Source organism: Microcaecilia unicolor, chromosome 2 (assembly GCF_901765095.1).
Source record: "Microcaecilia unicolor chromosome 2, aMicUni1.1, whole genome shotgun sequence".
Classification (NCBI taxonomy): Eukaryota; Metazoa; Chordata; class Amphibia; order Gymnophiona; family Siphonopidae; genus Microcaecilia; species Microcaecilia unicolor.
Window position 1 is genome coordinate 459,256,700 of NC_044032.1, and position 26,453 is coordinate 459,283,152.

A 26,453-nucleotide genomic window follows, 5' to 3' on the forward strand; every position below is an offset into this window, starting at 1 on the left:
CTTTTTTGAAAGAGTGAAAAATCAATTCGCTTCTACCCGTTCTGTATCACTCAGGATTTTGTAGACCTCAGTTGTATCTCCCCTCAGCGTCTCTTTCCAAGCTGAAGAGCCCTAACCTTTTTAACCAACATAATGGGACCTGGGTTCAAAGAATTCCACTTTTGATTCATCTAGCTGTAGATCATTATCCCAAAAGGCCATCCAGGTGTGTTTTTTGCAAATGTGAGATGAGGTTTAGTTTTACTCATAGATAGCAGCGGTTTCTGCCTTTCTATTCTCCACACACCCTGTTTTAGCCCAGTTTTTCTTATTGTGGAGGCATGGACGCTGACCTTAACTGAGACTAGAGATGCCTACAGTTCTTTGAATGTTTCTCAGGGATGTTTTTTTGATGTCATGAATGAGTTGTCGCTGCAACCTTGGAGTAATTTTAGCAGGCTGACCACTCATGGGAAGATTCGCAGCTGTTCCAAGTCTTCTCCATTTGAAGATAATGGCTCTCACTGTGGTTTGGTGAAGTCCCAGAGCTTTAGAAGTGTCTTTGTTACCCTTTCCAGACTGATATATTTCAGCAACTTTTTTTCTTATCTCTTCTGGAATTTCCTTTGATGAAGGCATAGCATTTTGTGGTAAGGTTTAATATATAGTTAGATTCAGCAAGTTTGGCTGTGCTCAATCAGCTGAATCTAATTGAAATTTGGTGAGTTGGTTGAGTAAAAAGACATGGGTGATATGGGTGTTGAATAACTTTATCCCTGAATTTAAAACTGTTTACTCGTTCCCTTTTGTCCAATATTACATTTTGTTTAAAGATCAGAAACCATTCAGTGTGCCACATATGCAATAATAGCAAAAAACAGGAGGGACATAAATACTTTCACTTCTTTTCTTTTAAACTACTTCAGTCATTTCAGCTCTCTTGGTAGCTTTAGGGATTAGGATGCGAAACTTCAGCTTCCTAGCCAGCGTTTATTTTCTTTGGTGAAGGAAGGTCCTTTTTGGATCTTTGACTCCATGTGATGCAAACTTATGGATAGGAATTTGAAAGTGACAGCTAGTCAGAAGAGGATAACAGAGGCAATCCTCTGCTTCCATTGCTGTGCCATAGGGAGGGCAGGGGCAACAATGCAAGCGGAGGATTGCTTCTGTCACCTGAATGTAGGAGCAGCTGGCTCAAGGTCAAAAATACATACACATATGTTTTGTTTGTAGGCAGTTTGCACCGTTATGCTTTGTTAATGAAGCATTGTGCGTTTGGTAATATATTGGTGAATTTTTGTTATGCATTATTGTTTTTATTATTTTTTTTTTTAGCTTCGTATATCATTTTCTAATAAACTTCATTTGTGGCTGAATTTGAGATCTCCTTTTCTCTGGACTATCTCTGCTTTGTTTTGTTTGCTCAGGGTCGGGGATGTCTGAGGCTGAGCCCGACACACATGGCGCAGAGAGACTTATGGCAGGAGGATTTATTTCAGCTTATACCTGCACTGTAGTCTGTTGGCTCTCACTTAACTATGTTCTTTCTGGCTTCGTCCTTATGATCTAGGGGTGCTCAGTGCTCACAGACACTGTAACTAGTCTGTTGTACAAAATAGTATGATGTGATCTGCTATAATCACCCTGACTTGCATGCACTACTCACTTACCGTCACCACTACTCGCCACTGTTGCCACAAAATGGTGCACCTTTGTGGCATGCTATTTAGCTGTGTGGCATGCTATTAGCTGTGTTGCAGTAGTGGCGGACGATATATCCAGAAGAAGAATCCAATGGTGGTACTCTTCAGAGGTAACATCTATAGTTGGAAGGTGGGGAGTGGAAGGGAAGGCATAGGGATCATGAAAAGAGGCGGTCCATCGGTTGCTTTGAGAGGAGTTGATGAGAACATGCGGCACCAGAACCGGAAGGAACATGCCACATGATAAAACAAAGTTTTTACCCTTCCTGTGGTAGGGTAAACACTTCCACTTCTGCATCCACGATAATTCTTGCCACAGTTTTCCAGTTACTGTGGATTTACCACAGTTTTCTGTGGTTACCTGCGTCTCCCCGTCCCTGTGTCATTCTCTAGCCTCAATGTTTCGATTCCCTATTGTCCTAGCGTTGTTATATTTGGTGAGCCTGGTAGCTAGGGATTCCCAGATGTGAGAATATGGATGGCTCGCTTGACTTCTTGAGAAAGTGAAGTTACTCACCTGTAACGTGTTCGAGGACATCAGATCAAGTATTCTCACATACTGTCCCACTTCCCTTTGGAGTTTTATTCTTTAGCTATTTAACACAACTGAGGAACCCACGCTTCGAGTGGGAAGGCATTAGTGCATCGTAGTGGGATGCTGCTAGAAACTTTTACAATCTCGCTAGTCAGCATCCTCACTCGGTTCTGTTGGATGACTTCACCCAGATGTGCGAATACTTGGCCTGCTGACCTCTGAGAACACTTGCTACAGGTGAGTAACTTCACTTTATTGAAAGGATAGCAATTTACTTTAGGGTTAGTAGAGGCTTTGTGTGTAAAGACTAGGTCTTTAGTATATTCTCCCTCCTTACTTTTCTTCCAAAGTGCGCCTCAATAGGCAGAATGTGCAGGACTCTGGGTACTTGGTATTCTCTAACTTTTGAAATGTATTTAAAAAGATATCTCAGGACCTAACAGAGGTTCTGAATCTTTAGAGAGTAGAAGCAGGAGCTTTACGCTTCAGGTGCTTTAAGGTATTGTCTACATGAACACCCCTGAAGGGAAGTGGTATCCAGAATACCCCAGTATTATCAAGGCTCTCTCTAATGGCAAACAGGAGATTATTCCAAGAGAAATCCTTGTGGATTCTCTGGTGGTTTTGACATCGGAGACATTGAGTTCTCTGACATATCCCTCATTCCTGGGATTCTTTCAAAGATTGAAATGATAAACCAGTGCTCCCATCCCAAAAAGGCTATCTACATAGTACAGTGCTTTGCCTGTTCCTATGTTGGTTCTTATTATTGAATGCTTTTCTTCCAAGAGTTGAGAGAGGTAAAGAACTATTTGCTGTGCAGGGGGGAAAAAAACTAAGTGATTGTTTTCTTTTTTCATGTGTTGCTTATTTCATCAATATGAAGTGCATTTGTTAAGTATCTGAATTGTATATTTGTTTTGCACATATACCACTTAATTATATTACAGTGAGCGGAAAATCAATTTAATAGTTCTGGAGTTATGTGTCACAAGGGAAGTCGACTGTAGAGTCAGAGACCGATAGTTTAAAATGATTGTACGGATTACAGAGGAGCTTATTAAAAAAATTTGAATCTGACTAAAGGATAAAGGTAGAAATCTAGAACAGTGCCCCCAAGGGTAGATTCCATTCTTGCTGGAATAGTGCAAAACAATAGGTTGCTAGTGAAATGTGAGTGACAACAGCCCTGAAAAAGACCAAGAGGACCCACTGGCCTCTTATGGTCAAATGTTCAATTTGCATTTGTTTTCAGGGCCATGATTGTATTACCAGAATATATGACACATTCCTTTCTAGATTGGCATGTGGTTGTGAAGTAATAGCAAGCAGAGAATTGTGCTTAAACTTGATCTGCTGTTTATAAGAGTTTTTTAAAAGTAGCATTTTAAAAATGGTGCTGATGTATATGCATATGTATAGAATGTTTGGAATTTGTTTCACTAATTGAAGGTGCAAAACATGATGTAGCCTGGTTGAGTGCTGGTCACAGAGATGCCTGATTTTGATATATTTATATTTTTTTAATAACATATGCTTTTTGTTTTTTCCTCTTTCCATTTTCCTAATTTCCTATTAGATTCAGTAATGATGAATGGTTCAGATGTTGGCACTACAACATCCAACAACAAATCCAAAGAGGACCAGGTAGTGAATGGACATGATGAGAATGAAACCAACCCTTTTGCTGAGTACATGTGGATGGAGAATGAAGAGGATTTCAACAGACAGGTCAAGATACTAAATGTTTGTTTTATGCTTGTAAGGGAAAGATTCACATTAATGAACAGTATACAGTATATCCATGTTGGATAAGACACAGTACCAAAGGAGAAGGTATCAGTTGTAAAGGAAAATCTAGTAAGACTTAATTTGTGCTTGTAACCTAAGCTCATGTTTGCATAAAATATTACAAGTGCCGTGTAGTGCTGTAGTCTGTCATAAAGTGGCAAAGGAGATAGAAATGTGATTAAACATTTAAGGCCCATTTTAGATAGGCAGTTGAGAGGAGGGGAATTGAGATGTTCAGATCAAGACACATTAAGTCCCCCCAGCCTTTTACAAAAGGCTGTGCTGAATGTGGAAATTGCTTTTTGTAAAATACTAGAAAGATGTCTTCAAATACATGTAGTTTCCTGGCTGCAACAATAGCGTAATGGGCCCCAAGTTGGACCTGCTGTCTGATAAAGAGGCTGGTAGGGTGGATCAAGTGCCTTTATCTCCCACCCACCTGAATTCCCCCCCCCCCCCCACTCCTTGGTCTCTAGTGGGGAGAGGAGGAGTGGTTCTTGGGTGCTCCTGCCGTGATGGTACTCAAGTTCAAATGAGGCCAATTAAATATGGTGGTCACAATTGATTTTCCCTTTTTTCCCCCCCTTTAATAGGTAGTTGGCATCTTTGGGGAAAAAAGCTGACACAGTTTAGATGAATTATTTTATTTATGCAGATATATTTGTTCTGCTAGACCTATCCAGGATAGTGGGTCACCTGCAGATGGAAGCAGGGAAAAAAAAACCCCTAAAGATTCTAATGGCATCGTCAGTATAATAGGAGGTGCAGCCAGGATCTTCTCAGTATTTCTCTGCCTCCAGCAGATGATGCAGACCAGACTGATGCAGTAGGAGTTTGACACACACTGTGATATGTGTCTAGTGGTAGAGGTTGGTGTAGTCTCCCAGGAGTTTGATTACGATCCTTCTCTTAGTTGAACCTGGAGGAATTTGCTGCCCCTTTATAGCCCTGAGCTTTAGCTCAAGTGTCTTCACTCAGTGGTTTGACATAGGTTCCTATGGGTCATTTTTCTTTTTCTCCTCCTCCTCCTCCTATAGAATTAAGTAGTGGGGGGGGGGGGGGGGGAGAATTAATTTTATGTGGGCTCCCTTTGCGGCAGGTCCCAGGCTGCTCTGTGGTAGATCCTAAGGGCCTTGCTCCCAGGGTCCCCCCAGTCCACAGATATACTCCAGTAGCGAATGGAGCTATGGGCATTGACTTGATGTGTCATTAGGCTAGGTCCTCAAGGGGCCTTTGCTTTTAAGGGATTGAGGGTCCTTATCCCTCCCTCCTCTGCCTTCACCCCTTTGGGCTCCCCTCCCAAGGCTCTCTGCAACGCCAGGTAACCTAAAAAAAAAAAAAAAGAGACTTTGGTTTGGCTGGCTGTCTTAGCTGTATTCCCCTAAGCATTAGTGGCTTCAACAATTGAGAATGCGCCCCTGTTATGAGGGCCGCTCCCCCTCCAGGGAATTGGGTCCTTGTCTTCCATTATAGCCCAAAAACCTTCTGTGGGTTTAATCATGCTGATTAAGCCTCTGCCTTTGTGGGGCCTGTAACCAAGGAGTTGATCCAGGCCATGCTCCAGGAGGAGCTGGGATGATTTTTAGCCCAACGCGATGCTGTGGCATAGAGGATGTTGGATCCAATGTCAGTTCAGCCGATCCTGGAAGCCCATGCACTCACTCAGCTTTGCATTGACACAGCCTTCTCCCTACTGGTAGGCCATCTGGGCTAGTTACTTTTTTTTTTTTTTTAATGTGTTTTTTATTTTTATCATAACAGTTCTAACATATAGAACATACACCACCAACTAAGTACACATACTTATATGTTTTACAACCAACATCTCTGATCCCCATCTGTAACATTATCCACAGCAAAACTTATTCCACCCGACCTTACCCCCCCTCCCTCCCCTTTCCTCTTCAGCCATGGAGTCATAATAAATTTTGTTTTACATTTTCATACACCTGCCATATTTTTTGATGGATATGCATCTGGCCTTTTCTCAAGGCCGTCAATTTCGACATCAAGTGTAGGTATTCTACTCTATTCAACACTTCCTTAATGCTGGGTGTTGCTACTTGTTTCCAAGCTTTCGCCAGTGCCATTTTTGCGGCTACCCAGAAGTGTATTGCTAATTTATGACTATATTTCTTGCTTTTCCGGGGCCTTGAATGCAATAAGCATGTTTCTGCTTGACATGGGTAGTCCACCTGCACTACTTTTTTCACCAGTTCTATTATCTGTGTCCAGTACACCTTTACCTTTGGGCACTCCCACCATATATGAAGAAATGTTCCCTGGCCACCACATTCTCTCCAACATTCCACAGGAACCTGGGGATAAATTTTGTGTAATCTCTCCGGTGTGTAATACCACCAATATATTATTTTATAACCATTTTCTACTAGGGCTTGGGCGATGGAGGGTTTCAGCATATATCTATAGCTACAAGTCCACCACTCCGGGATGAATCTCGTCTGTAATGCTTCTTCCCATCTCTCGGTATAGAACTCCTGCGGGGTCGAGAGGAGCGGCAAAGCTCTATAAAGCCGAGTAACACTGCCTCTTCCTCCTCCCCCCTCTCAGCGCCCTTTCAAGCCTTGTTTCAGCAAGTTCTAACTCTTCCCTCGCCCTTCTCTGAATATAATTTCTCAAGCAGTGGTAGTACACTAAATCTCTATTTTCCAGACCCTGTTCTTCCTGTAATTCTGTAAAATCTTTTATCTCCCCCGAGCCCATAGCTGATCGAATTTATATAAACCTTTAAATGCCCATTGTTGGTATATCTTTTCTGACCCCCCTAGAGGGAAGCCCGGTGCTCCTCTGATCGCCATTTGAAGGAAGTATTTCCTTTCTGGGAAGGCCTTTTTACGTATTAGTAACCATGTATGAAGCAGATGACCTATCCCCATGGGCACCCGCTTTATTATAGCCTGTATTTCTTTTTCTGATGTCCACAGATTATCCCCCAAGAAGCGTGTTCCTAGCCACGCCCTTTCCCAGTGTAACCACTTCTTAGTAATGTTGGGGTCCCAATCCGCCAATATACGTAACTGGGCTGCCTGGTAGTACAGCTCAAAATTGGGAACTCCCATCCCTCCCTGAGCCGGCCTTTGAAACATCATTTGTCTGCAAACCCTAGGTGGCCGTTTGTTCCAGATGTACGCAAACATTTTTCTGTTCAATTGCTGGAAGAATGTTTTAGGGATTGGTATCGGCAGTGCCATAAATAGGTATAGGAGTTTGGGCAATAACGTCATCTTTATTGCGTGAATTCTTCCCATCCATGAAACTGTTAGACCCTCCCATCTATCCAATTTGGGATAGTTACTTTGACTGCAGATATTCTCTCTTGTAGCCAGTCAAAAGCACATCCCCTGCTTTGACTAGGGAGCAGACCCTGACTTTTGAGCTTTCTGTTGCCTCAGACAGGAGCAAGAGCTTTGGGCCTACAGGAAGGACACGATGCAGGAGAGCCCCTACGCCTTTGAGAATAGTAGGGTCTCCAGTGGTTTGTACCTGAAAAACCCCTGGAAAAGTGAAGATACTTACCTATAGCAGGTATTCTCCGAGGACAGCAGGCTGATTGTTCTCACATGTGGGTCGGCGTCCACAGTGGCCCAGGAACGGAGCCTTATTCATATGTAGGGTTCTTGCTATTTGAATCATAGGAAATAGTGCTACTGTTGTATGGCATATTTGTACATGTTTGTTAGGATTTTTTTCAGGTTTTGTATTTTTTCACGATGTGCTTAGTAGTGGAGTTTTATTTTGCTATGGCTCAGAGGATATGAGAATCAATATTCTTGAGTGGTGCCTTCCATGTTTTTGAATGGTTTGTGGCTAATTTTGTTATGTTTGAATTGTTTTGTTGCCCTTTTGCCAACTTGTCTTCAATAAGAATATTCAACTATAAAAATAACTATGATAAAAATGTAATTATTGAATTTTAAACGTATTCTTAATACTTGTTTGTTAAGTAACATATATATCCTTAAAAAACTGATGGTGTGCTTGACAATTTTTGCATCTTGTCAATGTGTTGTGAAATAAAAAAAAAAGTTGAAAATTGCTGCATTAGATGTTAATTTTGAAAGAAAAACATGTCCTCAGTGATATCTAAGAAAAAAGAGGCCATTAAAACTGACAAAATGGGTGGGAGGAAAAGGGAAAAAAGAGGACAGTAGAGAAGATGAAAGGGCAAAAGAAAATGAGGGAGGAGGAAGGGGAGAAAAAGGATTTTAAAAAAAATTACAAATGCAAAAGCCCATATGTTGGAAGAACTCAAAGCATGCATATTAAGAGGTCACCCTACTAAACCTAGGTCTCTAAGGAAAAAAAAAGTTTTCAAAGATTATTAGAGGGTGCCCCCATGTTACAAGCCTAACTAATTGCTTTGGAATGGCCGCAGAGGAGTTTAAGGGTGTTAGTTCTAGTGTGTATGGGGGGGGGGGGGGGGGGGGTGGTCCTTCTGAGGACCAAATTTCTTGAGGAGGAGGGGGGACTTCCCTCACCCAGGGTTTTCCAGTGGGTCAGGCAGCTCAGTGAGAGATCTGGTCATGAATGACAGCTAATCTTGCCTCTGTCCTCCAGAGGACATGGGTATAGACAATGCAGAGGACAGTGGTTTTCTCCTGGGGGATGCTTCCTTTGACAGAGTGGAGCTGGAGAAGGTTGAGGACTTCTGGTGGTGTGGTCCTTTCATAGGGAAGAATTTGCTTCCTTAATTGAGCAGGTCTCTTCATCTTCCACATTTCTGTGCCCATCTGAGAGGAGCCTACAGATGGGGAATCCCATTCATGAATGTCTTGGCAAACCACCTTGAGCCTTCCTATTTCATCATGCCGTCTTCCAGATGGTGTTAGTGGAGTGGAAGATGCAGGATGGAGTTCTTCCTGACACGAAACTCATGGGCAGATTCTGTCCTGTTCATCAGGAGGAACTTGCTATCTCCCTACTGTGAACTGTCTGGTGATGGTGGTCACCAGAAAGACTACAGTCCTGGTTCAGAGCAGCTCAGCCCTTAAGGATGCTCATGATCACAAAGTGGAGTAGTTTCTCAAGCAAGACTAAAGCATCAGCACTTAACGTACAGGCTTCTATCAGTGGCAGTTGCATGCCGTTTTCTTCTGTGTGGATACTTCATTTTCCTACCTCACTGGAGGTTGCCAGGTTGTTGAAGTTTAGGACAGCCTTTTGGTGGATGCTGTTTGGCTTCATGCGTATTTCTGGAGGTGGCAGCAGCACATTGGTAGCTGTAGCTGTGACCATGGTTGTGGCATTGGTCCTTTTTGAGTAAGCTACCTTTTTTTTGTCACTTTTTGTCCTGGGCAAGGCTCACCCTACTCACCGTTGAGGGCAGGACCAAGTCTGGATTTTGGGAGATGGTCTTTTGGAAATGTTCTAAGGGTGGGGTATGGTATTGGTAGAATAGGAAAGCCCTCTTTGGTCCAGAATTGGGAGGTCAGAAGGCATGGCCTTTTTAGGGACTTAAAGGGCAAGGGAAGGACTCTCTTCCTCCGTGGCCACTTCAAGGTTTCCCAGTGAGGATTCATGGGCCTCCTTCAGGGACATTTAGGTCCTTTCATGCCCTCTTTTACCAGGAGTGGATCCTTATCTGTTCAGACCAATGGGTTCTGGGGAAATGTGGTCTGGGTACCCTGCATTTTGGAATTTGCACAACCATTTGTGTTCCGGGTCATCACTTCCAGTTTTGGATGCTCACATCATGGTAGTTGTGATGGTGCACCTGCACAAGCAGGGTGTTCATTTGCATCTGTACTTGGTTGATCCAAGCCAATTCCAAGGTGGAGTCGAAGCTGCCAATATCTCAGGTGGTGTGGCTGCTTGAGCACTGAAGCTGGTTACTGAAGTGTGCCAAGAGTCAGCTAGTACCCCCTCAGAGGTTAGAGTACCTCAGAATTTGACACCAAGTGTAGTATGGTGTTTCTAATTCAAGAGAATATGCTGAAGCTCTTGGTGAAGAAAAGGTGGTTGTGCGTGCAGCAGGCACTCCAGGTTTGGGACTATCTGAATACTCCTGGGCTACATAGCAGTGATGCTCAAAGTATTGCCCTGGGCAACAGCCCATGTGAGAGACTTTTAGTGGGCACTGTAGTTGTTCTGGTCTCCCAAGTCCCAGCAACTTGAACTTCAAGTTCCAGAGCTTGAACCTCTTCAGCTCTCAGCCAGCAGGAGCTTGAAGCTACATCTTGCATGCTGGGACTGTCTAGACCATTCCTTTCAGGGGAGGTCCTCTGAACCCCCTAGACTAGTTGGTGCTGACTACAGATGTGAGTCTGGTTGGCTGTGTTGCTCATTGTGTCACACAGGGACATTGATCTCTGCAGGAGATTGCCTGCAATCTCCCATCAGCTTGAGGGTTAGCTTTCGGCCAGCAGGAGCTTGAAGCTAGATCTGGCATGCTGGGACTTTCCAGACCATCCATTCAAGGGTGTAGACTGGTTGGTGCTAATCACAGATGTGAGTCTGGTTGGCTGGGTTGCTCACTGTGTCACACAGGGACATTAATCTCTGCAGGAGATTGCCTGCAGTATCATTTATCAGGAGGCCAGGGCCATCTACCTAGTGCTGCAGCTGATCCAGTCACTCCTACAAGGGTAGGTGATCAGGGTGCTGTTGGATGATGCAATGACAGTTGCATACTTCAACAAGCAAGGCAGGTCCAGAAGTGCAGCGGTGGCTCTGTAGATGGGTTGGATTTGTTCCTGGGCAGAATGCCATCTAGTGGCAAACTCGACAGCTCACATATTGGGAGTAGACCATGTTCAAGTGGATTTTTTTTTTCAGCAGGTACACCTGGATCCAGGCGAGTGGGAAATGGAGTTCCTCAGACTTTCAGATCCTAGTAGCTCATGGGGCATTGTTTGTTTCAACCTCATAGGGTGGTCCTTTGAAAAGTGGCAAAGCATTTGTGTCTGATGATCATGGTAGCACCGGATTGGCCCTGTTGGTCATGGTATACTGATATTGTGTGGCTGCTGGTGGAGTCCCCAGTTCTGTTTCCAAGGGGACCTGAACTCCTGTGGTAAGAACTGGTCCTCATGGAGGATATGGTTCACTTCTGGCTTACAGCTTGACCCATCAGAGGCATTAACTGAAGCAAAGAGGCTACCCATCCCTCTGTCATAGTGACCTTGCTGCGGGCTTGTTGGTCATCTTCCATGTCTCTGGTGTGTCTGCATTTGGTTGGCTTTTGAAGTTTGGTGTACGGAGCAGGTCTTTCAGAAGTATGTGGATCTGCTATCAATCCTGGCCATTTTACAATGGGATCTTGACCAGGGCCTAGTCCTTAATTCTCAAAAGTTCAGGTTGCATCTTTTTTCTAGCTTTGCAGCTAGATTTGTGTCATTTTGTGCAGCCAGGTAGGTACATTTGGCTTTTTGCAAGGGCTGGTGCTGCTTTGGGGCCAAAATTTGGTCCTGAGAGCCGTTTCCAAGCAGCTGTTTGAGCTGTTGAAGCATTCTTTGCTGAAGGCTTTGTCATTGAAAAGAGACTGTTATAGTGATCATTTGTTTGGCTAGGTGAGCATCTGAATTTCAGGCTCTTTTCTTGCAGAGATCCTAACTTGTCTTTTGGCCGACTGTTTTCTTTAGAATGTTTACTATCCTTTCTTCAGAAGATAGTTTGCCCTTTTCATCTAAATCAGGTGATGCAATTCCAGCTTTTTCAGAGACGGACAAGCCAAATTCCTGAGGCTTCTTGCATTACTTAAAGGTCTTAACATAAGAATAGCCAGAGTGATGGTCCATCTAGCCCAGTATCCTGATTCCAACAGTGACCAATTCAGGTCACAAGTACCTGGCAGAATCCCAAATAGTAACAGCATTCCATGCTACTAATCCCGGGGACAGCTGTGGCTTCCCCATTTCTATCTCAATAGCAGACTATGCATGTTTTCTCCAAGACTTAACTATTTGTTGAATATTTTCTCCTGTTCATTTTAAAAGTATTACCATGTAACTTCATTGAATGTCATTTAGTCTTAGTACCTGTTGTTCTTTCAAAATTGATTCATGTTTACCAGCTCTACACCACTCAGGATTTTGTAGAGCTCTAACATATCCCCCCTTGGCTGTCTCTTCCAAGCTGAACACCCTAACCTCTTAAGCCTTTCCTCGTATGAACTCCATCCCCTTAATCATTTTGGTTACCTTTCTTTGAACCTTTTCTAATTCCACTAGATCTTTTTTGAGATATGGCAACCAGAATTGTACACAATACTCAAGATCTGAGGTTGCACTGTGGAGCGATACAGAGGCATTTTAGTATTCTTTCTTATTTTCTAAACCTTTCCTAATAATTCCTAGCATTCGGTTTGTTTTTTTTTTATTTGGGTGGCGCTGCATAGTAGGCTGAAAATTTTAGTGTCTTGCCCACGATGACACCTAGATCTTTCTTGGGTGCCAACTCCTATTTTCCCTCCAAGCACAATAGCTGCCATATACATGTACCGCAGCTAATGAAAACTGAAACTAAAAGCCATGGTGCTTTTATAATGGCTAACTTTGCAGCATACTCGGTGACAGCTGATATCGTAACTCCACAGAGAGGCTAATTCTTAAGGAACATCCCAAATTTACAGACTTAAATTACTGCTAAAATTTTGTATCAAAAGCATTTATTTGGAGCACTCTTGTTTATCATATAAACTATTGTGTAAGATCATAACTGCATTACTTTCAATCACTGTACAAAAAAATGGAATATAAAGAGTTGCCCCCCTCCCCTCAAACTACCTAGTAGTGTATAGTTGGGTCAGGAAAGATTCTCTGGTTGTTGCAGCCATTTTGAGAGCAGAGCTGGAATGAGCAGGAGTAAGTGGGAAGCGCTCCTGCCCCAGCTACACCCCTAGACCACAAGAGGTTGTATGCTTAGATCCTGGGGGGGGGGGGGGGGGGGCGTGGTGGTGATCCGGGAGAGGGGCAGCTCTTATTTGGGGGGTGGGAGAGGGGAGACAAATGGGATAAAACAAATTTTTGAACACAGTCATTTTCAGCCAGAAATTAAACCAGGCGCAGAAAAAGGGTTTTGGGCTAGTTTTAGCACTGTAAACAAAATTCAGTCAGCCTCTACTGTCTCCCTTGAGCCCTGTGCAGGCCACACTGCTTGTGGAGCTGTTGGGGATGACTCTGACTTAAGAAACAAAATTATCAGGGAAGGGAAAAAAAAAATTTTTTCCGCTAGTTTTTTTTTTCTAGAATCTGGAATGCCCAGATTTTTTGAATGAGGTGGGGTCGACTACCTTAGTTCATTATCTGTATGTCATAGGGCATAGCTACAGTATATTTGCATGGTGAGAGAGACTAAATTTGCAGAAGCTCCCTGGCATTGGCAGACCAATAGTGTGCAGTGTTGGTTCCTGTAGGTTGAAGAGGAGCTGCAGGAGCAGGAGTTCCTGGATCGTTGTTTCCAGGAAATGCTTGATGAAGAAGACCAGGACTGGTTCATTCCATCGCGGGACCTGCCACAGGGAGTTGGACAGCTGCAGCAGCAGTTAAATGGGCTCACAGTCAGCGATGGTCACAGTTCAGAGGACATTTTGGTAAAAACTCTTGAACTCTCTCATCTTTTGCACGCACTTGCACAGTGTGTTACATGGCAAATACAGGAAGAATAAATTGTAGCAGAACTGTTGTACTTAGACTGAAGAACTTTGTGCTGTTATTGGAAGCATATCTTAAATTAGCTGATTGTCAGTTGAGAGGGAATGCAGGCCATGCTTATCAGATGTTTCCATGTATGTAAGAACGAGTATTGTCCAAAACAGTTTGCCATAAAAGCAAAAAGTTGGTTTAATTTTCATCAGGAAATGTCAGTGGCCCACAAACATTGTTCATCATGGATACTTAGAAAAAAAAAACCTATTTCAGGTAAATTGTTCTAAAACCTGGTCATCTAATTGGATAGTCCTTTTCTCATGCTGCCTTGGAAAACCTCTCTTAATAAAGAATGCACACAAACTCTAGCAACAGTCTTTATCATTAACTGCCGGCCAAAATTTCCCCACATTTAGGGGTCATTTTGGCTGGCTGTTGGCTACCCTTTCTACTGTCTTATGGCCACAGGGGATCCTGAGAGCCTCAACTCAACAATTGCAGGCATGATGAAAATAACAAAATGCGACACTTTACAGACAAGTAATTTGTTTTAATTCTGAGAAGCCATCAATATTACCTTTATTTAAAATAATCTCCTAGTCCATAGTCATTAATACAGAATGACTTTTTTTTTTTCAAACAGCAATGTAAAACAATATATAAATGTTGAATCTCTTCATAAAGGTGGTTAATAAATCCCAATAAATAAATAATGAAAAATCCAAAAATGTACACCTACCTGCTCACACACTGTCTCAAATTTTAATGCAAATGGTATGAAGTAGCTGTAGTTTGTACAAATATCAAAATAAGGGTATAGGTCTGCACTTACCATTTTTTTGTGGCTGTGATCCCATGATCTCAGCCAAATAAGATCATGTGACTTCCTGAAGGTGCAAAATAAGGATACAACTATGGAGAGCCTGTTCAGGTCATGACCCCAAACAGGGGTTTTGCCCTTTGGGGTCCTGCTCCTCAGTTTCAGAACTTCTGACATAAGTCCTACATATCTCTTGAGTAGGGTACTCTTAATACTTGAGAGCCAAGGTGAAACTAAATCTTCAGGGCCTGTGTCTGTCTGAAATAATCTTCAGGTACAAGCATGATTGTGTAGCCCTTTGGGGATAATAATTAAAAAAAATTACTGTAACTTTCCTTGAGCTACCAGTGAAAGGACTTGAGCTAAATATAAACAAATATATAAACTAAATTTCAAGTAGCCTTTAAGGCTGCTGGTCTTAAAGCTAATATAATAACCTTTTAATATAAAATGAAGCTTCATGTAACTTATCCTAAGTAAGCATTTTATATCACCAGGCTACCAGATAGCCTCTTTAAAAAGGTTTTCAGGCCCATTTGAATCTTAATCTCCTTGAGAGGCATAAGTCCTCAGAGAAGACAACTCTTTAATGCAGGTGGTACAAAAGTAAATGCTGAGCTTGGTTCTGACCAATTTGCATTTTCTCATTTGGGGGATGTGGAGGTAAAGCTCATGCTGTGAACAAAGAAATTCAGTAGAAAAATTCCTAAACTTTTCCCACAAAGTATTCTGACCCAATTCTATACAGAGCTTTGAAAATCAAACACAAGGTTTTATACTGGGTATTTTTTTGATGACATACCAAATTTTTTAAAACTTAAAATGGCAATTTAGAAGCAAGGGGGAGGTGTCTGTTCTATACTACCTCAGAATGTAGTACAGGTTCCTTGTCTTTTTCATTAACCCGAATTAACTAAGATTTATTTTTTACCTGGGGTTTCTCCTATGAAATCGGTTGCAATAACACAGCACAGAATAGAAAAGACTTGTGTGCCATCTTTTAAATACTTGAAAGGTATTTATATACAAACATCTTTTCCAGAGACAGAGATGTGGTAGAAATAGTAGACATGACTTGAGGTTGCAAGTTGGTAGACTTAGGAATAAAATCAAGAAATACTTCATGGAGAGGGTAGTGGAGGTGGAGTGGAGACGAAAACTGTGACAGAATTTTTAAAATGCATGGGAAAACAGGGGGAATTCCTAAACAGGTAGAAGTCGAAATAAAAAAAAAAAAAGCTGTTCATGTGATGATGGGCAGGAGTGGTCCTTAGATGGCAACGCCAGAAATTGAGAAGGTCATTGCCAAGCAAAGACATACAGGATGGATTGTCGTGGGCTTCAGCACTTCCAGTAATTGGGAAGTAAAGGCCAGTGCCGGCAAACTTCTATGGATGGCAAAGAGATCACCTCAGATCATGTGCTATGAATGTGATGCTGTATATCTCATTGGAGGAGGGGAAGATACTTGTTTGAAATTAGTGAGTAAAATATTTAGTTAACCATATGGTTGGATTGTTGGTTTATTTTATTGATAGTGAATGTGACTGTGCTTCGGCCATTACAAATAAGCCTTTTGTGTCAGATTAGATGGACTGTATGGGGTCTTTTTCTGTCATCATTTACTATTTTACTTTCTCCTATAATGACTTAATATAAAATATTAAAATGCTTAAACTAGTAAAAAGAAGGAGGGAGGAGAAAATTATTTTTTATTGCTTTATTAATTTGTCTTCTCCCTTATTCTCATTTCAGAGCAAAAGCAATCTGAATCCTGATGCCAAGGAATTTATTCCAGGCGTGAAGTACTGAACCTTACAGCAAAACCTTTACTTTTTAAAGAAAGACTGTGTCCTTAAAGCTTTTTGGACAAAGCTACACAAAGATGAAATAGGGTGGGGAGGGAGAGAGATTCTGAACTCGACGCTGTGAATCGAGTAACATTAAGGCGAAAATTGTATTCTGCAAGCTTTTTTGAGTATTTTTTCTTCCTTTTCAGCATATAATGTTTGGGCAGTATGCTTTCTGGACTTCAGGAATTTTTCATTTTTTGTTTTGAGGGACATCTTGGCATCAAAGATTTTGTTGTATTAAAACCAGGAAGTTATTGAAACATTCTTCTAAAATAAAATCATGCCCCCCTGCCTTCCTCCTTCCTCCCATGCATTCCTCATTTTTTCTATAAAGATAAAGCAGGAGAGCATCAGAGGACTGAGGGAGGCAGAGTATGAGGTTGTATTTAAGGCTGATACTTGTCACATCTGCTTAAGCAGGGACTGAGAGCTGCAGCTCAAAGCTTATGAGCATTGAATTAGCTGGAGTCTCTACTGCCTTCACCCCTATATGTGGAACAGAGTGGGGCTTCATACACACAGAAACACAACTTTTTTGCTCTCCCCCCCACCCCCCCCTTTTATGCCTGCACTTGCTAGTGTGATGTTCAGAGCCTGATAGAAAGCAACTGACAGGGAGGCTTTGTATTGTGCTTAGTAATGTGATTCTGTAAAGGTATCTCTCCTTGGTTGGAATTCAGAAATAAGAAGAAAAAAGTTAATTATATCTTTATCAGGCTTATGTGATACATTGCCAAGTGTCTCAAAATGTTTTAAATGGTGACCCTTCTTTCTCTAGAATGACTGATGCACACAGTGGTATTAATCAGGGACAATGTGGTTTGATTCTTTTTTCCCAGAGGGGGGAGTAAATTTTTTAAAAATGGCACGCTGCCAAGATTTATAAATGAAATTACTGTGGGTTCGACTCCCTTTCTAGATGTAGTCCATGAACATTTGAGCCCGCTGTTTTGTGTATTGTGCAGTTCATTTTCTTCTCTGGGGCCCTGGAGTTGCTGGAAACAAACATGGATTTGGTTTGCATGGTGGGGTACATAGAGGGGTGCAGCTTTGCTTCTTTGGAAAACATATGGGGACAGTGTTTGCTTCCTCCTCATCTAGTCTTAAATTCTGTTACACCTTTCCAGTTTTTGCTTTCCACTGCCATATAGAAGGGTGTGTCCTATGTATTACAAATGCTGCTGTAAACATCTGGAGGTAATTTAGATTCTTTTTAATAAAAAATGAAAAAAAAAAAAAAAAAGCTTCTGTTTTCAGGAGACAAAGCAAACTGACAAGAGTTAAGATCAAATATTTTGAAATACCCAACTTTTCCAGTCTGTCATGTTCTAACATTCCTCATTATCATATGTAAGGATTTTTTTTTTGTTTTTTTTGGTGTGATAACTTCTTCCTCCTCTAAAGTTTCTCTCTCAATCTAAACTTGCCTCTGTGGGACTGTGGTGCCATGCATTCATTCCCAGGTATCCTAGGAACTTTTCCCCATTTAATAGTTTCTCAGTTCAGTCCAGTCATTGGAGCTATTGTCTCTGGCTTCAGATTTCTGGCTTACTAGAGCCCAGTAGATGTGCACTCTGAGTTTGGCAGCCACATGTAAATATTGTGATGTCTGAGCATCCTACCCCTTCAGATGTTATGAATGCTGCCTTTTGCAGTATCCTTAATCTCCCAGGTGCTACCAGATGAAGCCAGGCTTGAAAATTGAACCCATAATCTCTAGCATGGCATTGTACAACATCATCAAACATCAACAGGCCTCAAAATTTCTGGTATTAATGGGTCATCAACAGGCTTTTCATGTTTTTTTTTTCACAACTCCTTGTAGTTCTTCTTGGATCCTGCTTCAGATTGTTGCAGGCAGCAGTATTTTATGGCGAAGAGGTATGCATTGGGTGGTATAATTTAAATTGGATCTTTGATACCTGTCCGGAGTGGTCATGATAGAGTGGTTTGTAGCAAGAATTTTTTGAGGATTAGCAGAATGGATTTGTATTTTATATTTAATTCTCCTCCTTTCCAAGTTTGAGCTCATTGTGAGTTATAATTCAGGTACATAAGTTATGTTGGTGACATAGAATAACAACATTGATATGGATAGTCTGAAAACAGCTTCTATAAGCAAACATAGAATTTTGTATGTAGAGCCTAATGCAGGAAAAAAGGAGAAGAAACCCCCAAACAGTTACAACACAGAAATAAAAACAAAAGAAGGGGATAGACCAATGAAGTTCCAAACCAGTGGTTTATTAAAAGCAGTCAAAAAAGGACTCAGTGCAGTCCATGTTTCAGCGCACAATGTGCCTGCCTTAGGAGTCAATTATAATAACTCAGCCAACAAGGGTAAAGCAGATAAACTGGAGCAGAATAATCCAATGCAACAGCGTTGAATGCCTGTATACAATCAATGAGGTAAACTTGGAAATGGCAAATTGAACATGATACAGTATCAGATATACACATTTAACAGTACTGTAGGACAAGCATTTGTGGATTCAGGCTGCTTATTTAACACATTAAAGCAAATTGGTCATTTAAGTTATCTTTATTCAGAGGGATATTTGCTGCAGCCAAGAAGAAAGGTCATGAGACAGACCACTGACAATTAGATGTTGGGGTTCTTCCCATGAGCTGCTTGTCTGACAAAGGGAGCATACAAGATTATATAGGCATAAGACAGCTTCCTCCCATGTAATCCTCATTTTTTCTATAAAGATAAAGCAGGAGAGCATCAGAGGACTGAGGGAGGCAGAGTCTGAGGATGTATTTAAGGCTGGCACTTATCATATCTGCTTAAGCAGGGACTGAGAGCTGCAGCTCAAAGCTTATGAGCATTGAATTAACTGGAGTCTCTACTGTCCTGCACCTTGCACATAGTACAGAAACAACTTTTTTGCTCTTCCCCCCCCCCCCCCCCCCCCCTTCCCCCTTATGCTAGCACTTGCAAGTGTGATGTTCTGAGCCTGATAGAAAGCAACTGACAGGGAGGCTATCATTCAGTTCTATTCAAGGAAATCGATAGGTCAGCAAAAAAAGCTTTTTTAAAAAAGGGACTTTACGTTAAAAGCTGATAGTTTTCGGGACAGAAAAACACGTGTCTTAGATAATGTTTTCTCAATCTTTGATAAGAAAAGAGAACAATTACAGATGCCTTCTTATCATTCTTTAAGCAGCATGTGACCTGGAAAAGAAACAATTGTCAATAGCACCTTGCACATTGATTTTACCTTCTCCTAAGGTCAGTGGAAAAGCTAAGAGTTGCACATTCCTCTCTGGTGATTTTCTAACATTTTTCAGACTAGAAATGTTAACCCTAAATTTTCCAAATCCACACATGTAACAAATATGATAAATGTCTGTATAATACAAATGATACCATAAGCATGGAAGGATACAATGCCATTATAATAGGCACTCATTAGAATATTCAATATGATGCGAGTGACCATGCAGCAAAAAAAAAAAAAAAAAAAGTACATGGGCCTTCAAAACTGGAGCAATAGAAAGTCCTTTAATTAGATAGACCTGACATGGGCTGTGATCGGTAAAACCATACTGCCCTCAGGGGTCTGACAGACACAATATTAAAATACAATGTAAACAATTTAAAAATAAATTCATCAAAATGTTACACAAGTGACAGGATGTGCTGGTCTCTTAGTAAATTTACATCGATTGCATAGAGTAAGGGGACCTTTTACAAAGGTGTGGGAACGTGCAGGTAGCACATTCTCAATCTGCACTACTGCCGGGGTAGCATGTGGTAATTTTGATTCTGGCACACAAGCCGAATCCCTTGGTAGAAAATAAATTTCTACCGCAGGGTGTTCCTGGCAGTAAATGGCAGTATGTGAGCCCTTACCAGTAAGTCAGTGGGTGGCGGTAAGGGCTTAGGCCATAAATAGGCATGCTCTAGTTTTAATATTAGCATAGGCCCATTGAAAAATAGCCTTTTCCCCAGCCATAATAAAAAAATGGCCCAGTGCGCATAAAAAACGTGCCCACACTACCGCAGGCCACTTTTTACTTCGACTTTGTAAAAGGACCCCTAAGTGTTCTATGCCACAATGAGGTATGTGAAGAGATCATCCATAATTTCAGAAAAATGCATTGATCATACAGTGTGATTACATGCACTAAACTTAATAAAATAACAATGAATAATAAAAATTGATAAGTGAAGTGACCATTAATAAATGAATGACAGATAATCATTATGCTTAGAACTATAATGTCACATAAAGGTGTGAAATATATAACAAATGAGATATATAACATACTTATGTGTATTCATAAGTGACCAGAAATGAATATATGTGTTGACATCTGCTTGTCTTACCAAAAATGAACTTGGCAAAAACAAAGAAAAATGTGACAACAATCCTTCAAACAGCACTGCTGTAAAGCAGCAAAAAGAAAATAAACAGATGAGTGTCCAATACACTGTGATTTAAAAGCCACTATAATACTAATTTTCCCATAGACCAATATTTCATATGTGACAGCTGGTCACATAATGAACAATGCACACCGCAAAACTTAAAAAAAAGAAACAAGGCAGATTGAAACATCGTAAAAGTGCCATAAGCATGTTATGTATTTCATTTATTTATATATTTCACTTTTCACACCTTTGTCACACATACTATAGTTCTATGCATAATAACAATAATTATTTCCTTAGCATCCCTCCAGACCAGCCCAGCAGAACTGATGGGATGTGCAAGCCTTCCATCAGGTGGAGACTGAGAACAATGATTCTTGCATGAACCAATAAGAGCCCAGCTCATCCCTAGCAAGTCTTAGTATTCTCAGTCTCCAGCAGGTGAAAGGTGTGGTGAGCCCTTCGGTCTCTCTCTTTCTGGCTTTTCTGGCATCGGACCTTGTTGTCACCGTAGACAGCAATGTGGCTGGACAGGGAGGAGGGCAGTGCTTTGTCTAGCCTGCTCCAAGCTCACCCAACAGCACCTGATATAGAGTTCAATTCTTAAACAGTGCCAGAAGGTTAAATTATGAATCGGGCAGGCACTGAGGTCTCAAAAAAGGATAAACCTTAAACTTTCTCCTTGTACTTAGGTGCCATGGTGAATCAAGAAACATCTTGTTCAGAGTAAGATTGAGTTGGTGTTATACACATTTCCCCCTAATCCTGAGGGGCAAAAGCATTTGAAAAATTTTTCTTGGCCATTATCAGAGTTAATCGTGTGAGCAAATGGCACTACATGGATATTTATCCATACCTACCTACATATTATTGTGCTGATCTTTATCAGAATCAAATAGACCATTGGTTCCCAAACCTGGTCTTGGAGGCACCCCAGCCAGTCAGGTTGTCAGGATATTCACAGTGAATATTAATGAAAGAGATTTGCCTGCAGTGGAGGCAGTGCATGCAAATCTCTCTCATGAATATTTATTGTGGATATCCTGAAAACCTGACTTGCTGGGGTGCCTCCAGGATCACATTTGGGAATCACTGAAATAGTGTATGAGCAACTGAAATTTGAACCTTGGAAAGAGTTAAGGGGTGCACCCATAATCAAGGATACACACCTTTTGGAATTTAAAAATTGTAAAAATATAAAAGTTCACTTAAAAAAACATTTTTTTGAACATGCAGGAGAAATGGAGGCAGCTGTTTTGTTCTGAAAAATTTAGCCTGAGTAGATGAATAGAGCCCTCGTGTTGATATAGACATGAAATGTATTGCAGTGACTGACCTTAAAATATTAAAATAGTGGTATCAAATAAGTAATATTAGAAAAGTAGTCATTCCTAATGTGTTATACATTTAGAAAATTGTATGTTTTAGCAAATACTTAAAGTAGGCATATACAAAACTCAAAGAATGATAATGGGTAGTTCTTCAACCCTATAAACACCATCTGCGCCATTTGTTGGATTATAGATGCTGATTCATAAGTGATCAGTTACCAAAAAAAAAGAATTGCTGTTGATTGTGAAGAAAAGCTTTAATACATAGGTGTGACTTAGATGTAGTTGAACCTCACCATGCCTCATGTTTGCTTAGACTTGCATCTGGAACAGGAAATGCACGGGTTATTGAGAATATTAAAAAGAAAAAAAAAGTTTCAGAAGAAACCTTTTATACTCCCTACCCCCCCCCCCCACCCCCACCAACACACACACACGCACTCTCTCTCTCTTCAAATGGGTGTGTTACTCAACATGCTGTGGAAGACGCCTGTATAAGGCAGTTTGTGGATGAAGTATAGCTTCAGATTCAGAATTATCACAACTTTGGTAGAGATCATCTTTGTCAGATGATTAAAATTGTTACCAATTATGAGTAAGCATTTTTCTCACAGATGTGCAACATTATTTTTTTTAATTTAAATCTTCTTTTAAAACTAAGCATAGCTGAGTTGCACAGTACGAAATCATTTCACTTTTACATGTTGATTAATACACAACTGTAACCAACAAATGCAACCCTCCCAGTGGTAAACTGTGATGATAGGATAGGTCAGCTCATTGCAACTGTCATTTAGTTTGGAGTTGGATATTCCTTAAGCACAATGGTTTATGGAACCAACAATAGTAACCCAATAACCATCTGTGTCTCTTCAAACCCTCCTCCCTTTTGCTGGTACAGTCCATTTTCAAAGCTGTACAGTTATAGTGGGTAGAAATTACCAAGCATGTGGCTTCTCCATTTCTTAAGTAGACATCAATCTCAACCCTTGATCATAGGAGCCGTTTTACTACAGTGTGACAATTCTTTGCACTTTGAGAGCATAAATGAATGTGCTTTAAGTGTAATGGCTGTATGTTGCAGGTGAGTCTAGCATGTGCTCTGTAGCTTTGAAATATTCTTTACTTCATATTAAGACTGTTAGCAATTAATGTGGATGCATTGTAGGGCAATTCTATAGCGTACCACTAGCCTTGTATGCTTATTATGTGTGTAATTCATTAGAAATACTGAATAGGCATACATCGAGGAAGTCTGGGTGGGGTGCAACATTATATCCATAACTTACAGAATATTATAAGTTAACATGCATCTGTCACTTAGGTATGAACACTTACACCAGCATGACTGGAATAAGTGCCCATGCCTAACTTATAGTTCTGCATATATCCATTGTGCTAAAGGAAAGTAGGTGCCTATGTTCCTTTATAGAAATAGGCTCCTACTAAGTGTCCAATTATAGAATTGCCCTGTTAATGCTGCCTCTTGAAGTGTTAAGTACACCCTCACTAACTGTAGAGGTCGCAGTGCCCAGTAAGTACTGTGTGCTAACTGTAGTATGCAGTCCACACTCATTCTCTTCCTGGTTCCTGCCCCCATCCCAGCATGCAACTAATACATGAATTACTGCAATGGCATGACTGCTCATGTGGTAACAATGCATGCTAATTTGTGCACTAACTGCTTAATGCACTTCAGAAAAAGGGCCCTGCCGTTCATTTATTCATTATTTTTTTTAAACACCTCACCTTTAGTTTTGGGTCACAGCATCTAAATATCCTGGCCAAACAGTCAAAAGGTTTTTGACCTGGACATTCCTTCAGTCATCACCCTCTCCATCAAATTAAAGCATGAAACCTGCTATCCTTGCTAGAAGGAAGGGGAATATGTATTCCTTCAGGCAATCAAAACACTTTTCCCTTTAGAACAGGCTTTCCTAATTGGCTACTTGCCAGATTTCCCCACATTCCCAAGGGATGGTGTATCTAAAAAGAAACCTTTCTACTGTGAACACAAAACCCAATCACCCCTCCAGAAAAAATGCTTTTTCTCTCAGTACAGTTGGAAGTAGTTTCAAAACATATGACCTAAAGTACCTGTGTTTCCTTGACGCTTCTGCCATTGATCAAACTGTTCACGTTTGACTTTGTAAACCCAAGTGTGCTATTCTGAGAAGTTTTATACTGCTTTTTCTGATGTAGGGGTTTTCCTACTAACTGAGATTTGATGTTTGTATTTACTGTATCTGAATATTCAGCGCTTGATAGTGGGAAAATGGAAGTGGAAAGTTTACTGCCACAACATCTGTGAAGTGTCAAGAATGCTGCAACTTTGGGAGCCTGAAGCCTTGCATGTATGTTCAGTACGAAAAACGTCATATTGTACTTGGATAGGCCAACTGCTTAGGTTCTAAACACTAGATCAGTGTTTTTATGATGGAATGTTTGGTGAATGTGATTTTCATTGGCAACAATTTTCAGCTGGCATGGCCACAATTGCTTAACATAATAGAGATTATTTATTTATTAGAATTTATTTACCACCTTTTTGAAGGAATTCATTCAAGGAGGTGTACAGTAAGAATAAATCAAACATGAGCAATAGACAATTACAGCAGTAAAAATATTCAAATAGTAACACAAAGTATGGCATAGTATACTACTTACAATGTCAACACAATACATAAAACATTTTAATAGTGTAGGTATAATCAAAGATGGAACATATAGTTAGGTAAGAGGAGTTAGAAAATAAGGGGACACATTTAAAGAAAGTTATACAAGAGGTCAGAGAGGTGATTAAGTATTAGCTAGCGTAGGAGTAGATAAACATGTCCTGCTGCAGTATGTGCATCCTGAGTCACTCGTGTCTGTGAGTGAGACTAACAAGTTAGTTACTTCCATTAAAGGCCTGGTTGAAGAGACAAGCTTTCATCTGCTTCTTGAAGTAGAGATAGTCTTCTGTTGTGGAGCCTTTCAAGGAGTGCATTCCAGAGTGTGGGGGCTACTCCAGAGAAAGCTCACTTGTGGGTATTACATTATTGTCTTTTGGTGAGGGTGTGGTTAGGGATACTCCTTGGAAGAACCTCACTGTCCTTGGAGGTGTGTAGAGGGTGATTCTGTTTAAGTACTCGAGGCCACTTCCTTTAAGGGCCTTGAAGATATATTTTAAAATGTATATTCCACTTAATCCATGGTTCTTAGTGGATTATATAGGTACAGACATAATGTCACAAACCTAACTAACAAAAGGAATTTAAGTACAAATGTTTTCACTTATATATACACTGTCAGCTAGCACATTTGCTTATTTCCGATCTGAGGAAGAAGGGCGACCTTCGAAAGCTAATCAAGAAATGTATTAAGTTATGTCCAATAAAAAAGGTATCATCTTATTTTCTTTTCCATGTTTTATTTTGTTTGATTTCTATTGATAACGTACAAATGGATAAAATCAATCAATTCAGATATGGATAGCAGTGCTCAATAGGCATAGTTAGAAGTGACTAAGCCAGACTAGATGCTGCATCACAGGCTGAAATTTTCAGTGCCACCTCATCCCCCCCATAACCTGTCTACTTATTGTCTCCTTATCTGGATAAAATCTGGCTGTTTAACAATTTAAATAGCCTGATTTTAGCAGAACGTTTTTCAGAAATAACTGGATAGGTGAGTTACATGTTCATTGTCCACCAAATGCATAACTCAATGTGTTGGGGCCGAAGGAGTATTGACCAGTTACACTTTAACGGGAGCATATCCTGAAAAGGAATCAAAGCTACACTTTTGAAAGCATTATCAAGGATGTATTTAAACACAAATATAAAATAATGGAACAAGCACTGGGTTTTGGGTATTAATGGAATCTGAGCAATTGTTACACTGCCTGTATTTTGCTGCAGCAATAAAAATAAACTTTTAATACTATTGTACTCTCCATCTCCCCCATATTTTTGTTTTCACAGTGTGATGTTTTTTAAACTGAATGTCAACTCTGACTGGCTCTTTGCAGAAGTATAGAGATATCATTCTTGTTTAGGGTATCAGAGATCCTGAGATCTACAAGACGAGACTTTCTTTTTCTGTGCCTGGAGCGCAATGTAAAAGGTTTATATTTAAAACCTGAGAAGAGGACACACTTGGGAGGTAACTAATAAATTGTTTATTTTATAGGTAAAAGCTTTGATTTCCACCCACCCACCCCAGGCTCATTCTCTGGTTTACAGGCTTTTAAGCCTGTTAATGTAGTGACTCATTAGTTGGAGCTCAGAGTTACCCCAGAGGTGGGTACATAATTTGTGGTGTCTGTGGCCATATTTGTATTGTCCCTCTCTATATCTCTTGGCACACAGACTTTGAAGGGTCTTCCTGCAATTAGCTTATGGCTCTAGAGAGAGAATATTAATAATAGGAGAAGTAAGGAAACAGCCACAAAAAACTGGAGTCAAAACTCCC

General features: G+C 40.7%; 1 protein-coding gene and 2 long non-coding RNA genes across 4 annotated transcripts in view; 1 reads left to right on the top strand and 2 right to left on the bottom strand.

Annotated features, from left to right (window-relative positions):
* The window catches only part of PAIP2B (poly(A) binding protein interacting protein 2B), a 69,461-nt gene extending 52,784 nt beyond the window's left edge, over window positions 1-16,677 (top strand). For both annotated transcript variants that reach the window (XM_030190968.1, XM_030190969.1), the window contains exons 2-4: window positions 3,797-3,948; window positions 13,382-13,558; window positions 16,189-16,677. In XM_030190968.1, the coding sequence (XP_030046828.1) occupies window positions 3,805-3,948; window positions 13,382-13,558; window positions 16,189-16,245 (378 nt within the window). In that variant the 5' untranslated portion in view covers window positions 3,797-3,804 and the 3' untranslated portion in view covers window positions 16,246-16,677. The remainder of the gene's footprint in view (window positions 1-3,796; window positions 3,949-13,381; window positions 13,559-16,188) is intronic.
* LOC115461261 lies at window positions 658-24,584 on the bottom strand. Its single transcript, XR_003940678.1, has 3 exons — window positions 24,111-24,584; window positions 8,309-8,319; window positions 658-671 (listed from the first exon to the last, which is right to left on the bottom strand). It is a non-coding gene; the product is annotated as an uncharacterized LOC115461261 (long non-coding RNA).
* On the bottom strand, window positions 16,828-19,525 carry LOC115461262. Its single transcript, XR_003940679.1, has 2 exons — window positions 19,465-19,525; window positions 16,828-18,980 (listed from the first exon to the last, which is right to left on the bottom strand). It is a non-coding gene; the product is annotated as an uncharacterized LOC115461262 (long non-coding RNA).
* Window positions 24,585-26,453: the final 1,869 nt, after the last annotated feature.